Consider the following 17,052-nt stretch of genomic DNA (forward strand, 5'->3'; position numbering starts at 1 on the left):
ACATCCACGTCATAGTAATATGCTTTTCCCTCAGCGACAACATGGTTGGAATAGGTAACTTGCTGCTGATTTCCACTACATTTTAGGGAACTCTGAGATCTCTATCCTGTTAAATTTTTATTTTTTTAATTATTTAATGGGCTTACAGGTCATTAGAGAGACTCTAATAAAAGCTATCATATAAGCTATAATTTATTGGGCTACCAAATATAAGCGCTCTTTCATTTCCAAAATAAAATTGTTTCCTTATAAGGCAGTGCCTTATGACACATAGCTACACAACTGATGTAATTCATATAAAGGGCAATTTTCTCCCATGTAGACAAACACTTAGGATACAGTCAGGTAACAAGACCCAAATTGACAAGATCATAAGAAGCCAGGATGCATCTTAAGAAACCTTCTCTCAGATAAAATGCAGTACCTGACAGTTTGTATATTCTCAGCTACACAAATGTAAATAAAATAAGTTAGCGTGTAACTCTCTTAAAATGGAAATAAAACTGGTGTGACAAACAGTTATACAATATTTCCAAAATACAATAATTATTTGTGACTAATGGAATGTCTCCCTCTCACCATTATAGTGACAAATGTTAGATGACTATGAAGCAGCTTTTTTTAAACCTCACTGGAAAACATATATTAGCCATTCTTTTCTTAACTTTACTCAATATATTATGCATTCTTTTCTTAACTTTGCTCTGAGGGACCTAATAAACAAATTGCCAGTTGTTAAGCGATGCCTTCTTTTCAATGCATTTATTTTAAATTGTTGCGATCCTGCTTAAAATGCTAAAATTATTTTACTGAGATGCTCATATGTGTTTCTGATGTGGGTGAGGGACTTAAAATTTGGCAGCAAAATAGCTTTTGTGTCAGGGATAAGCCTTTTGTAATCTCCCCGATGAACTGCCAGAATGATAAGCCTTTTATGAGAACCACTCTTCGCACACGCTCAGCAGCACACAGTCACAATTTGACAGCCACAGTCTCTTAAGAGTCCTTCCGTGCTGAGGTGCTGAGCTGGACAACCCCTGCCACCCCTGCTCCAGGTTGCTGGAGAGCAGTGCAGGAGCGGGCATCGGAGCTGCAAACAGGAAGACCCTCCTCTATGATCTTGGTGTTCTCATACTGCAAAGTCACTACTAGAGTAAGAACTTGAACAAAATAGAGAGAGAAAGGAAAAGCAATCTATCTGAAATGCTGAAATGTACCAAAAGCTTGGACGGGAAGAATCTGGGTGGACTCTGGGGACCAGGCAACTGGTGGTTGCTATTGGCAAATTGGGAAAAAGAAATCAGCTTTGGGAAAGGGAGATTTGGGACTCAGCTAGGGGATGGGAAGGCTGAAACAGAATGGGAAGTTGAAGGGGATCCTTAGACTAAATAAATGAAGAAACTGGAGCAAGAAGCCTAAATTGGACAAATGAAAAACTGGGAGATGGGAACTGGCATGGAGGACAACGAAAGGGACAAAAAGCCAGTAGAAATTGATGGTGGGACTGGGAGAAGAGGCTGTGATTATGTGTGTGTTTGAAGAGAATTAAACAGAACAGGGAACAGGGGGCAAGTGCAGCCTGGGAATGGCTAAGCACAGACCAGGAAACGGGTTGTGAGCCACAGCCAAAAACTGCAACTTGAAGACATATATTAGTTTGGCAAGAAGTCAACAACAGAGACACTCTACTAAGATTATGAAGGAAAAAGAAGAGGACCAGCAAGACAGATTTGAGTTGATGAGGACAGTAAACATCCAGATGTGAACAAAGTCCTCCGTCTACTAGATTGCACCCTGGCGGCACTTAGACCTGAACCCAAGTTTCTTGACTGTTAACATTCTTCTGTTGTCAGCAAGTATTTGGGAAACTCACTAACATTTGGGTGTCTCAGTATGTGGTTTTAAGTGGATTTAAGACCACACTGCCATTGAAAAGGATGAACGTGCATTCTCTCTGGCTGCCTTTTTGTTGCTTCAGCCCTAAGGAGTACGGACCCACAGTAAGAGCTGATGCAGCTCACAGATCTAGTCAAACACTAGACGCTATTTTGCAGAGATGGCTTCCAATAAGATCAGCAAGCTGGTCTGATTCACTGTGCTGCTGCATGATTACTCATGTCAACAGAAGTTAAGACGGTGGAAGCAGCAGCAGAGACAGATGCAGGTAACACCTCCACTCCCAAATTTTTTTTGACCGCCTGGTCCTACACCCGCTTACACCAATCCTGAAATAACACCCTCTTTCCCCACTATTGGTGGACCATAAGGTGGTGCATAGCTTACTAATGTTGTTACTATCTAACTGAAATGGTAGGAACCTGCTTTCTGTAACTAAAAATTTTAACCCTGCTAACGAACGATAATACTGAAATCCACATCATGCCACACAAGGAGATCTTGGAGTTTGTTGGCTTCTTTAATTCTCTAGAAAAATTAAAAAGAAAAAGTCTGTGTTAACAGATTATGAAACTTGTAAAATAAGCATTCTGAGATATGGAATTAAAGTTGCCTTGTGTAAAAACAAGTATGTAATTGTAGAACTAAAGGCAGTATCGTAATGCCTATAAAAATAGAGTTCCATTAAGGCAACTTAGAGTTTTTGACTTCGCAACTTTCATAATGTTCTTTTAATGTTTTCTGTGCATGTGTAGTAGTATACAAGCTGTTTTGAATCTCTGTTTAAGTATTTTAGAAAGGCTGAGGAAAGAGGAGAAAGAGGCATGTGTGTTTTATATGTATAAGCAGGCCAACTAAAGGCACCATAGCTGAAAGAGAGTGAAATGAAAGGCACTTACATCATGCAGTTTTCCTGCAATAAAACTCTAAACACGCCAAGGATTCTTGAATATTCCCTTGAGGTTGCTTATTGGCACCTGCAAAGCAGAAAGAACTCTTTGTATTGTAATAATTATAATGTCTGTGTACCACTACGAGTAATGCAATAGTACTTTCTTTTTCACTCTGAAGGAGAAGGGGAAAAGTCAGTACTAGCCAGCTTATTTAAATAACTATAATATTAATGACCTGAAATTCCATATACAGAGTTCATGTTTCTGTGCTTAGAATTTGTTTGAATTGTATAAATGTTAAAAAATTTCTAATAATTTACAAGGGAAAATGCATAAGGCTTGCAAAAGATGACACCAAGTCACAGAATCACTGTGCCTTTACAGGAAATGGACTTTGGTTTGTAATTAAATTCAAAATCAACAAACTCAGAGAGAAAACGCTTCCTTTGTACAGGCGTATCTACTCGGAGATTGTGTACCTGCATAAAGTGAGTTTGGCTGGAGTAGACCTGCAGATGTATTTGCAGAGTCGAATTCTGAGAATTATGTTATCAGACTGGTAGCATTGCTGGACCTGACTTGATTTCACCAAGGGGACTGATAGGTGATGGCAATACTCTCATGTTGGTCACAGCCTGGCTCATAGCAGGATACTGAACCAGCTAAGTTGCACAAAGAAGTTGGTCTTGACATAAATTATTTTCTTTAGACTGGAACAGACAACAGAGACTCTGCCTTTGCTACTCCTGGTATCACCAAAGACAAGCCGGTTGATGAGTAGGATAAATTCTATTTGAAAAAAAATTCTATTTTTGAATTACCAACCTGTGAGTTTGGTAATATATATTATGGAATGATTTTGAGTTGTTTGTATGATTTATTTTTCCCCACTTTTCTCCAAATAAAAGATAGTTGTATTTATGTTCTCAAAGAATATTGTAGATGGAAAAATGGATTTTGCAGTGATAACCTAGAAGGTTTAGTTTCAATTTCCAGACCCAAAAATTAACTGGAGGAACTGGAAGTGGGAGTCTCTAGGCCTTAGTGATACTTTGTTTTTAAGACAGAGCAATGGGATTGATTCACTTCAGCCTTTGCTGCTAGCACTGGCATCTACCAGAAGAGGCATATTTAGGACTTAGCCAGGGTTGTGGGTTTCCATCAGAGCCTTGTTCTAGCGTGTTAATTGGGGAAAATGTTCATTATGTTGTCATTTTGAAACTGTTATATGTGATATATATGGTTTATGTGATACAGACTTAATATATTTATTTTGTGGCAGACAGCACACAAAAGAGGATCACTGAAACTGAGTCTGTATTGATCAAAAGAACACCCTCTACATCATTATTACAGAAGCTTACAACAAAAACACAGTGAAAACAATTTTACGGAAGTTGTAAAGTGCTTGAGCAAGAGGTAGACTTCTCTGTGGATAAGGAAGAAAACATTTACACCAATCTGCACGGGTTGTCAGCATTACTGGAGACCCTCTGAAATGATAGTGGAAATACCTGTGAATATGAATAAGCTTGAGAAGATGCTCCCACCACCAGGATAGTTCCTCCAAGTGAGTAAATGCCCACTTAATTAGAAGGAAAAACCCTTGACTTTGACACATTTGAAAGGCTTGTTGAGCTGTAACTCAAGAGCACATTCTGTGGATACTACTGTGTCACAGAATGAATTAGCAAAGGTTCCAGGGAAAGTATCAGAAAAAACCATACAGGCTTCTTTGCCAACTGTCATTATTTTCTATGAATGCATTGCATTATCTGGTAAAATAGTTTGAATGCATCACCAAGCACGTCATGCCCACCTGCACTTGGAGATTATGTCTGAAGATAAAAGAAAGATCAACAGAAAATCTCTAAAGAGCAAATTTGACATTATTCACAGTTTGAAAACCAGAAATTCAAAGCTATTTGGTGTAAGTATACAGTGACTTGGTAGCACGGACAGTGATGGGAATCTCTATTACATATTTCTCAAGTGACTCCATACATAGCGAAAGTATAAAAAAGCCAGTATGAAAAGAGTCTTAGTAACAAATTACCTATACCAGGCTTTCAAGTCCTATACCAGGATTTGAAAGGGATTTTTTAACAATTAATTCTTTGGTTAGGTTTATAAAAAAAACAATAGATATGTCATTTAATCCACTTGCAGTTGTAAATTAAACTAAATTAAAATACGCTTTCTGAGCAAAATCATGTAATATGGTGGCAGTGTAGGCTTCCACAGCATAGTTAGTGAATCCTGAAGTGTAACAGATTCTAGAGCAACTGAGTTGCTCTAGAATTTAATGGACTATGTTCCTGAGATCAGAACAACCATCACGTCCTATTTAAGATGCCACGCTCTAAAGTGAATAGGAAGAAAGTATTTGGAACTTTTATCCCTTAAATCACAGTTGGAAAAAAATAGCTTTTGTTCTGTGTTGTTATTGTTATTATTATGATTGTTATTATTATTATTTCTCTTTTGATTGAAAAGATAAAGTTAATTTCATGCCATTTAAAGGGGACTAACAGCCAGTTGCAAAAGCCAGGAAACAAAAATGGAGCCTCAAGGAGTCAGAGACATCCTCAAAACCAAAACTTAGATGTGTCTGAAAGCTCTGTTCACAATGAAATCTGACTAGGACTGTTCAGCTCTGAATGGAAGTCAAAGCTGACCAATCTTAGGCTTTTTTATATCTCTAATTACTACTGTCACTAATGGAAAAACTGTAGGGATCCATTCACTTGATCCTGTTGCATGCAGGAGAAAAGAGATGAGAACAAATTTGAACAAAGCCAAAATTAATCTAGATTACAGGATTTGTTTCACAGATGGCAGGAACTCAGGATTTTTATGAAAGAAGACAAGGTAATAAATAAAAAAAAAAAGAAAAAAGAAAAAAAAAAAAGAAACACCCCAAGAAATTACAAGAATTATCATTTAGCACAGTGGCTGATCTTTCACATTTTGCATGTTAGTTGAATACTGAGAAATAAATCATGTTGTTGCTTAATTACTAATTGACAATAATTCCAAAAATGTAAATTTCTTACCAACCTTTACCTTAGAGGACACTTCAGAGCCAGAATTTGAAATTCCCCAGAGAAATAGAATTGTTTTTCTTCTTTTCGGGCATAGGTTTGTTTTCTGAAATAATATCCATGTGGGGACTTTTTACTTTTGTTTTTACTTCCCCAAAAAACATTTATAATTCCCTAACAAGATTTAAATAGAAATTGCATTCCTTCAACAAGCCTGAATCAGCAGGGCATTAGTCTACGTGCTGAAGACTATTTATAGTGGAAGGGAAAATCGGTGTATGTGCATAGGTGTCTTGCTTTGAGGTTTATGTCCCGCTGAAAACAAAAATTCTTTTCTTTATATCCTAAAATGCGAGACAAATTCTTACCTTGGGCAGCTCTTCAAAACCCAAGGATCCTGACAGCTATGCAAACACTGTTTTAAATATTTTTCAGTGTGTCAGGAATAGCATAGAGGATGGTTATTAATCTTCACCTTCATAAATTCCCTCCATCCCCCGAGACTCCAAATTGGCTGACAGGTTTGAAAATTCTCCTCAAACAGCTGGACAGAAAATAAACCGACTTACTTTGTTCACTGCAACATTTTCAGGAATGTAATTGTATTTCATGCTACTGAGAAAGTACCCATGATGAAAACTAGCAAAGACTTCCATGGAACGGAACAACTAAGAAGGTGGACAGAAGACTTTGAAGATACACATATTTATCTTCAATAACTATTGCATTGTTTCATCTCTGTTGAGGACATACTTACAGCTGTTCTCCTCTTCAACTTTCTGTAAGTAAACTAGTATTATATTTCCTTATGTGACATTTCCATGATAACACCGAACACATATTTTAACTGACCTTAGAATATCAGATAAATGTGAAAGTATTGTAACCAGTTCTCTTTCATTCATGTGCCTCTGTTTATTTTATTTTTGCCAGATATTGTTTTCTTCTTACACAATGTAATAGGAATGTGACTGTGACAAATGCGGGTGTGCCTTTGAATAATTTTTCATGCTGTATTGGGATCTGTCCTTAATACGTTGTTTCTATACTACACATAAGGCACTGGACACGTGACTTTCAGGTCTGGAAGTGCATCTTCACTTCTCGCCAAGTGACAGACACGTACATGTCACCACCTGGGTTAACCTTCCATGGATGAGAGTATTCCCACAAGGGAGTAGTACTTCCATTAATATCCCCGCTGGTTTTTAAACTGACTCCTGTAAGTCAGGTTATTTGAGCTGAGATACTCTTTCAGAGTTGATGGTGTCAGTTGTTAGAGGTTGCCTGTCCTTGGGGGTGGGGGGAGAATTGTGAGAAGCCATTTGATGACTATCAGCGTGACTGTGTTATTCCTGAATATCCCTGTGAAGCGGATTGGTTCCAGCTGGACCTTAACCAAAATTGAACTAAATATGTGCTTAGGCTCTTTGGTGTTTCTAAATTCCCCTTTTCTCTCACGCTTTATTCCAACTGCTAAATAAAGATGCCTTCTTTTAAGGGAGCTGTTTGTCAATATCAAAAGAAAAACAGGTGCCTGAAACCAGTCAGATCTGGAGGATGACAGGCATTAGTACATACAAGATAGTGCTTGCCTCCTGACTGAAAATAAAAGAAAAGCAAGATTGCACACAAACACAAGCCCAGGATCAGACAAGTCAGAGAGCAGCCAGAGGTGAAGTCACTCCTGTAACATTGAAAACGACATGTTAGGATTCTGGTAAAAGCTGATACTGACTCCTCCATCTACTCTTACACTTACAACTCTCTGCAAAAAAAGCCAAAACATTTTGAGTTTGTTACCCCTTGGATACAGAGACATTCTCTGCCCAAGAATGAAATTTTGTTTCCTGATTCTTAGAAGTTGCTTTATAAAGCTTTGACCCTTTGAAGTTTTATCCCCTGACTAATGGAGTATGTCCATAAAGCATAAAAATCTGATTTGTTTTATTATATGCAACTTACTGATGATTTTCAACTAATGAAAATAGATTTGAAGTAGGCCCTGAGCCCTTGGCTTCCCCTGTTTCATGTAGAAGCAGGGAATTTTCTTCTGTGATGTCATCTCAGTTTCCTTGACATGTTCCACATGACAGATTCTCTGAATGGAGCCAGGACGATGAACAGTCACTGTTCTCTGCTCTGGGCTTAAGATAATTCTAATAGAAATATAACTGATTTGCGATATATTTTTGATTTGACAGGGTATTTTTCCTTGCCATTCTCCTGAGCTTTGAGGAAAAAAGCTGTTCCCCTGGGTAGTGCCAGCCTTTGTAGGTGAGGAAAGTCTTTTATTGCACTTTCAAATCTCTTCTATACACAAAACCAATTTTAAGTAGTTCTGAGGTCTTTTACAGATATTGCTCTTAAGTCTTCATCTTGTCTGAACCTTGAACTATTGCAGTCAGGTCAATTAGAGCACCCTTTATAAATTCAAAAGATAGAGATAACAATTGCAATACTGTTTTTTCAGTTTTTTGGAAATATTCTTCAAATAGTTCCTCTAGTGTATGTATTATATTGAAAAAATGTAACTATGATAAGGTATATAGAGATGTTATCTTTTGCATTCGAGATGACCTGTACGACTAATTCATAACTATGCTATTTCTAAGTAATAGAATAATCCCATATTTGTTTTCAAAAAGCTTTATACTATGTAGTGTTTATGCATGCCTGCGCTGATCTGAGATTGTATCTTTGGGGAGTGCATTATATGCTATGTTATACTGGTTTTATGATAGCAAATACAGATAGTAATGCCTACAACTAATGTTGGTTGACACTTTCTAGTAGAAGACACTTTTACATTATTATCTTTGCTAACTTTAAACCATTTGGATTATAATTTTTCAAGTTGAATATATGCTTCTTGATGAATTCTTTAAAAGAATATTTCACCTGAAAAGATTCAGTTTGTAGGGTGGAGTTTTTTTTCCCAGAACAATGTTCAGGAAAAACATGTTTTCTTTGAATAGCTCTTGTAGTTTCACTTTATTGGGATGTGCCAAGAATAGAGCTTCACAACTGCTTGACTCCTTGAGAAAGTACTCACTGGAATGGCCTCATATCTTCTTTGCTCAATTCTTTTCCTTACTGCTGCATAGTGATCTAAGGGTAAGACTGAAAAAGGTAGGTGTAGGGAACTTTTAACAGCAAGAATTCCTTCCAAACTACAGCAGTCATCTCTTTTGGAATTTTGGTGAGCCAAGCAGATATAAATGTACCAACATGGTTGGCATTTAGTTAGTTTTTCAGTTTGATTCAACATGACTTTAGAGCATTTTGTTTTAATAATTTTTTTGTTGTTTTTAAGAATAATGACTAGTATCCTGTAACATAAAGTTATTAATTCCAAGATAAATGACAGGCATTGTGTCTGTGTTAATGCTTGACCTTACAGAGGAAAAGTCATTCCCCATTGCATTGCTGTAGAAAAACTGATAGAAACATACCCATGCCCTGCTAATGCACAATCTCCCTGGGCGAGGACAACGGTCACAGAATTTCATGACGACATAGAGGCTTGATGGCAAAACCTAGTGAAGTGTTTACTAGTGAATTAGCCTTGTCTATTGACAGCAAAACTTGAGTAACAATACCAAAAGATCTCCAGCTAGCAGCTGCTAAAATTTATCAGAGCAAATCCAGTAGAATTCAGCCTATCCTAATACAGGCAAACTTCTGGAACAAGGCCTTTTGTTCCAGTGCTGCCAGTCTAAACAACAAGGCTATTGACTCCATGTGTCAGCTTTTGTTAGGAGGGGCTACCTGAAAAGATGAAAATTGCATGAATCTGCAATTTCAGATCCATTAATTCTCAGCTGCAAAACCTCCATCTGCAAACTGATTCAAGAGGAGTGGCCATGTTGACTTAGGCTTCTATGTTCAAGGATCATAGTGCCATGGTCTGTCCCTAGGAAATAAACGTATTTCCAATTGCGATGCTGAATAAGAAGCCATAGCACAGTTTTGATCTTTCGTATTGCCCCAATTCTTGCAAAAGGCCATTAATTCATCTATGGACCACCAGACAAAACAGTAAGCCCTACGGACAACTTCAGAGAAAGATAAGGAAACAAAATGAAAGGCATCCTGACCACTTCCTCTTCCACTTTGTCACACTTTTACTAAGCTATATACTGACATGAACATGCTTCCCCAAGAAGGAACTGTTCATGAACCACCTCCAAGAAAACACATTAATTCTCTCACTAAAAATTCCTTACTGTTTGCACCCTTTCCTTTACAGAAGATAACCCTCGATTTTTTCAGGCTATATTGACTCCATGGTCAAATATGCAGTCTAATGATGAATCAAGCAGACATTTTGCTTTCCCCTCCCTTTGCTGAAAGGCAATTTGCACAGTTTTGTGAAAAGATTTTTCCAGGTTTGGTTCTTTTTTTATTATGCTAACTGATTAGCATAATATTCTTATATACGAATAAAACTTTTGGTAAGAAGTACTGGTAGAACAAGGCTACACTGCAATAGACTGGATAAACTTACTTAGTGGTTATTACAGAAAGTCTAATCCACTATAAGGAAAACTTTTCTCTACACGGTCAAGGGAAATCAAGCACTGGATCCCAGATATCTACATGTATATTTCCAGCACTGGGGGGAAGCTGCAGAGCATGTCGAATTCCAAGAGGCAGGCACAGAACCAGGTGACGAGACCTAAGCAGATGATCCCATGGTGGTTTGTTTCTGTGTCATCTTCTTCAGAAGTTCTGTTGAAGTCCTATGAACTGGAGGAAAGAAAGGATCGCAACCCGTAACATCCCGCCACCAACCCGGGTTGAGACATCGCAACAAGCATTTGATATTCTGACATCACCATGTTAAAGTAAAATTACTCTTCCAGTCACAGAAAAATACAGAGTTGAACCTTGAAACTGAAAGAAAAATATACATCTCTGACCCATTTCTAATCTGCAAAAACTCTAACATTAGATCAAAAAGTTATAATAATGCAATTTGTATTGCTCTAAAAGATAGCTATCCTCTGCATTTTTCAGTTTCTCCTTTTTCAGTTATTTAAGAAGAAAAGATAGTCAAGCTTTTTATTTTTCTCATCTCAGTAGAAAAAAATAAAGGTTTTTAGTCTTTCTGCAATTATCAGAAGGAATACCCTGTTCTTTCTCAATATCTACAAATGTCCTTATCACAGAAAACAGCTAACAGTTTACCACCCAGACTAGCATTCTCTTCACTTGACAATGCTGCTTATAGGATTTTAAAAAGGCTCAATATGTCATGTTGAGAAAAAAAAAAATGCTGGAGATCTTTAAACTCTGGAAAAGTCAACCCATAAATACCATAGTAATAACTGCGGGAGGAAAAGAAAGTTCTCTATGAACAAATATCCTGCATGAGCTATACGGGAATATCTACTTCATCAAAAATCTGTAGGGCTCGCTCTCTGTGCTCTTTATGAAAAATACAGAATTTCAGCTGTCTCTATTCTCTATGTACTTTAAGACTGTATTCAGTCATGAGAAGGTAAATTACGGATTCCAGAGAAAAGTAAAGAATAGCTAACTATTCTTTGCTATACCTACATTTACATCAGTTCTCAACCTGCTATTTCTTTATTTTATGATATCTGCTTTCAAAAACTGCAGAGGACATTCCCTAATTTAATTTTCAGGTAATACACTCTTCATAATGATCACTACACTGACTATGAGAATGAGCAAACTGTTATGGCTGATCAGCCATTTAAAGTCTTCTGTAAGGATAAAATTATCCTTCAGCTTCATTCCATGCTCCCATCCCAACCCAACTATTAAGCTAGGATTTTGTTTTCTTAGCTGTTTTATAAACCAGTTCTCATCCTCATCAAGGCAAGGGAAGCTGCATTCCAGCGGTAAGACAGCGCTGCTTTGAACAGAGGCAAGGAGTTCAAGGAAGTAGCTAAAACTTTTTATCTCTGATGTGGATGTAAACTTCTAAACTCTGGTGGTTTGATTATTTCTACTTTAGATTTGGGCCTTTTAAACATAAACTTTATTACAGTTAGGTAATACTTGTACACCCTTACTGTCTACGTGTGTGTTTTCCAACCAGCCATTCGCATTGCCTCTTTCATGGAGCTTTTGCCTCATTCAAGGCACAGAGTGTCTTCTAGAAATAAAACAGGGATGTGTAGCAGACAGATTTGCCAGGGATGTAAAGAGATATTAATCTCGTCTCTGTTACCATTGACTCCCATAGTCAGGGCTATCTATGTCTGTTTCTCTGTACTGATGGAGGCTGTCGTACTTAAGATTCCAGTTTCACATGTTGCAGAACTAGAAAGGTGGGTAGTGAAAGAGGCAGGAGAATGCAGGAAGAGAAAAGCAGGTCCTATAGATAAAACATGCTTTTTGTGCCATGAGATTATAATTTAGTCCTACTTCTGTCACAAAGATTCCATTAGATAGTAAGCAACATAGTAGTCATAGATGGCTCCTATGGAAACTCAATTCAAGATTGAGTTGGGTACCCAGCTGGAGTTACAGAAACATCTAGTATCTTCACGTGTAGTAAATATCAATAAGAATGCTACTTTTAAAATAAAAGGTACTATATTCTCTTAGGTACTTAAATCTAGGCCTCTTTAACTGAACAGCAGAAATCAATGGACATCTCTGACAACATTTAATTTCATGTCTCAGTTCTACATGGGTAGAGGATGGATAACAATAAAAACTCATTTCACAGGCAGATTGTGAAGAAATTTTAATGTTAAAAAAAATTATTACATTGAGATTATCACTGAAGTCCACAAGGAAACAATGGAGTATCTACTAGCATTCTTTGAAAGCAAGAATTTGTGGAATGAAACTACATTTTTATCAATAAAGATAAAAGATATGTCAGTCCACCAAAATTACCAAGAATCTGTTACTACAAGCATAATTACCATGCTTTTCTTCAGTTGTTTAAATCTGATTATTCTACTATCTTAATCTAATCTAGAAGTCAATGTTTAGCAGATCAACAAAAGTAATGTCTTAATAGTTTAGAGAATCAGGAGTCTCTCTCTTCTAGACTTTAATTTGAAGAACCTTGTTTAACAGTTGTTCCTTGTGGTGATCCCAAATTTTCCGCAATGTGTCACAGAACTAAAGCCTTCTTTCTGCTTGAAACAACCTCTGTTTAAACTGCCCCCACTACAAAATAGGCAACAGTTTTCAGCTCTGTGTTGAAAGTATAGATACAGATTGCAAGAAACACTTTTTTCTAGCATTTTTTTTTTCTTCATTTTAACTTAAGGCATCTCAGACCACTTAGGAGGCAGAAGAACGAGACGGAGATGAAGAAGAGGTGAGGAAAGGAAGAGGGACGGCAATTTCAGAAAACATCAGAGTGCAAGGATGGGCCACATCTTAGGTGTTAAGATGAGGAAAACGAAGGTAGGATCAAAATAGGATTATAGGAAAGACAGGAAAGTAGGAAAGAAAAAATATTAGGTGCAAAGGGATGTTATATATTTCGTATCTAATATGTCTACATAGTTTGGCCAGTACGGAGTTCTAAATTATCCAGTTGTCTTCAATCAAGAAAGCCTGGCTCATAGAAACCTCAGTAGGATTAATCTCACCTGTCTTTATGCAGTTGCAGAAGAGGTGCCATACTTCTAACCAGTAAAAATCCAGTCAACAACGTAAATCAAATTTAGGCTTCTATTCATCTGACCAGGCATAGGCATCTGCTTTAGGATAAGATGAAGTGTGCTGTGAATCCCATAGACTATGCTGACTAGCTTTTCATTGACTGTGAAAAAGCAGCACTGGGTGATCAGATCAGATGTTAATGCCTGTAGTGTAGACCATCACATTTAGCCGTATGAATCCCACCTTTTGAAATCCTTCAGCTAATCACTGACTGTACCTCTACTACTAAATACTTCATTTCCAAGACCTGCCCTCCAAAACTAAAAGGCAGATAATCACCTTAATATAACTGATCACAAGTTACCGATAGTGACCTTATTATCAAGAGTTATGCTCTTATGCATAAATATCTGCATAGCAAATGTGGCTGTGATCCCTTGGTTAGAGTAAATCCCAGAGAGGCAGACGCATGCCCACCTAATAGAGATCTCAATATTTTCAGAATTGTAAACTTTCAGCCAGCTGTGGCCTACCACCACAACTATTTCAGATTCAGTTATTCCACCATTTATGAAGACCTTTAAAGACATTACAATGGCACGCACTGAGGTCAAAATGGAGTTGACTTTTCAAATGAACTTGATTCCCTGATCTGTACCTTGCCCATAAATTAGAACATTCTTCATTCTGCTAAACAGGAGAACAACTGTCCCCCTGACTTTACCAGGGCTGCCATTTATAGGCAGCTGTCCCCTTCAAACTGGAAGCACTGTATGCGTACGGTAAAACTTCCTGTCTGGCTGATGTTGTCTGATTCTTTCCAAAGCTGGATTAATGGAGGCTGTTCCAAGCACCTCTAAAAACATTTGCTGCCACTGTCAGAACTCAAATTGGCCCGGCTTTCCACTCTTCCTAGACTGCTCTGTTGCTGTGTTCCATAAAACTTCTCTACTAGAAACATTTGCATGCAATGTTAGGAAACTGGCAGGAAGATTGTTTTCAACAACCAAAATATTGTTAAAAATTGACACCTCCTGCCTCAATGAAAGTGAAATTGAATTGAAATGAAAAAACACCTTCAGAAACAAGAAAGAAATGGTGATCTAGACAATTCACTATATAGCTTTTGGACAACTTGATTTTCTCTAGAAAACGCAAGCTCTCATGGAACTTAGTGTAGCAAAATCCAGTTTCAAAACCTGGGCACCAGTCACAAAACCGGTGTGTCTCAGATGCTTGAACCATAGCGCTGTCGCCTGGTATTTTTGAAAAATACGGTTGATTCTCCTGAAAAGTCTTATAAAGCAACAAGGACAAAAGGTTAGAACAGAAGGCAAAGAAGAGTTTATGTCAATGCAAGCAATGAAGAACTTCTTTCACTGGAGATGAAATGTGGAGTGTGGTTGAAACATTAAAAATTAGAAATAACTCTGAGCTTTTGTTGATTCCTTGAAGTACTAAAAATAGAGCAGTACCGATGAACTGTGTTTCTTTTCAGTCATCCAGAAGATCAAAATACCTAAGACCTGGATTAAGACCCTTAGTACAAATTAAGATGTTCTATTCTTATGCCTTGCAAGCAAAGTCACACCTTCAGCAACAACTGCTGCCATCTCTTTGCTAAAACATGAGTACCAATTACTTTAAACGATTGTCCTTCAAAGGGTGGCTACAGCAACAATGGTATGCTGAGCACAGCTCAGAAAGGATCCAGACTACATTTTAGGGACTGTGATTAAGTGGTCACCTCCAGAAGGCAGTGACCAAATTCCTAGACCTGAACCATGTCTGTTTCACACATAGGCCAATCTTTCTGAGGCAATGATCCTGTTACTGTTGCTGAATGACCGCCTTCTTCACTGCTAAGATGAAGCCTTGATGAAGCTCTTGAAGATCTCAAGATGTGGTTTAAATACAGATTTGTTCTGACTTTTTCATAGACTACTTAGGAGAATGAGGAAAGTATGAAAAGTATGAAAATTGTTAGATGTTTTATCTGCACAAATGATGTACATCTAGCAGTCCAATTCCAGAATTGCAGTTATCCAGAAGAAGGATGTCGACCTGGGAGAGATGATGTATTTGTCACAAAGAACGGGCCGGTTAACCAAGTCTGAGAAAGGAATATCCAGCTCTTTCTACACAAATCATCCCAAGCCCACAAACAGGTCAATGTTTTCTGATTGGGTACCTGCTGGACAACGGTCCTAAACTTGTTTATCAAAGCAGAACGTTGAGGAGTTTCTTGGCTTTCCAGAAACGCTTTTGAAAGACTTTGGCCAAAAAAACTCAAAGTAAGAGGGAACTTGATCAAAAATTTGTTGAGCCAATGGGTTGGTTGACTACACAGTCATGATCAACTCTGCTTTAACTTGTGCTGTTCAGTGGCAGAGTGTGTCTTCCTGGTGTGGTACGGAATGAGAAGCACTCACCAGAGCACCAGCCTTGGTATGATAGGACACACGGTAAAGCTCTCCTGCCCCAACCACTGGTTTTGTCCCACCCTTCAGCCCTTTTGAGACCAGAAACGCCATCTTGCAGAAGTTGCTGTTGAAGGAGTAACTCATCACATCTACCTCTGGACAGCAATGTCTTCAATTCATGGAGTTAATGGTTTACTACACGGCACCTTATGTGTAGGACACTGTAGAGAGGTTGGTGCTGGTCTCTTCTCACAGGTAATTAGTGACAGAACGAGAGGGAATGGCTTCAAGCTCCAACAGGGTAGGTTTAGATTGAACATTAGGAAAGAATTTTTCACCGAAAGAGTGATAGGGCATTGGAACAGGCTGCCCAGGGAGGTGGTGGAGTCACCATCCCTGGCTGTGTTTAAGGGCCATTTACATGCAGTGCTAAGGGACATGGTGTAGGGGATGACTTTGTAGAGTAGGGTAGATGGTTGGACTCGATGATCCCAAGGGTCTCTTCCAACCTAGACGATTCTATGACTCTATGATTCTATGTGCGTGACTTCCTGTGAAGCACCCCCAGGTGACAGATGAGGTGATAAGAAGTCGCATGGTGTAACTCGAATCGGTACGCCTAAGAAAGTCAACAACCCGGCCACTCGCTTGTTGACTCAGGAGGCCTCGGTGGGGCCTTCCCAGTGTCGCAGATGCAGCCAGTTGGGAGGCACCAGCCACACGTGGACCATTGGCCATGGCCATTGAAGGCTTCATGGTTGCTGCGTGGAATCTCCAACGGCCTTTGCTCTCTCCCGGCCAAGGCGTTCCACCAGGTCGCTTTGGGGAAACATCTGCAGGCGGGTTTACAGCCTTGCTCCTGCAAAGGCCGGTGGAGGCCGAGGAGCTGGCGACCGCCGGGAGTCGGTGGCCAAGTGGGACGAAGAGGGGCCCGGACGAGCGAGGGCGGGGGGGGGCGGGGGGGATCTGCGTGCGGGAAGCCCCGCACACGCGTGGGCCCCGTGCCCTCCGCGCTCCCCCGGGGCGCGGCCCCGCCGGCCGAGCAGACAATGGGAGATCAAAGCGGGAGGAGGAGGAGGAGGAGGAGGAGGAGGAGGATGGTGCCGGGGTGGGGGAAGGCTGGAGCCGGGGCGGAGTGGTTGCGTGTGGCGCTCTCTGCGCTCGATTAGTGTTCCTGGGGAGGGAAGGAGG

The 17,052-nt window shown here is 39.1% G+C and overlaps 1 protein-coding gene across 1 annotated transcript in view; it reads left to right on the top strand.

Moving 5' to 3' along the window:
• The first annotated feature begins 16,615 nt into the window (after positions 1 to 16,615).
• Positions 16,616 to 17,052, top strand: part of CDYL (chromodomain protein, Y-like) — a 104,912-nt gene continuing 104,475 nt past the window's right edge. Inside the window, exon 1 of the mRNA XM_014940773.1 lies at positions 16,616 to 16,969. Coding sequence (XP_014796259.1) covers positions 16,616 to 16,969 — 354 coding nt within the window. The remainder of the gene's footprint in view (positions 16,970 to 17,052) is intronic.

The sequence above is a fragment of the Calidris pugnax genome, unplaced genomic scaffold (assembly GCF_001431845.1).
Source record: "Calidris pugnax isolate Ruff unplaced genomic scaffold, ASM143184v1 scaffold8, whole genome shotgun sequence".
Taxonomy (NCBI): Eukaryota; Metazoa; Chordata; class Aves; order Charadriiformes; family Scolopacidae; genus Calidris; species Calidris pugnax.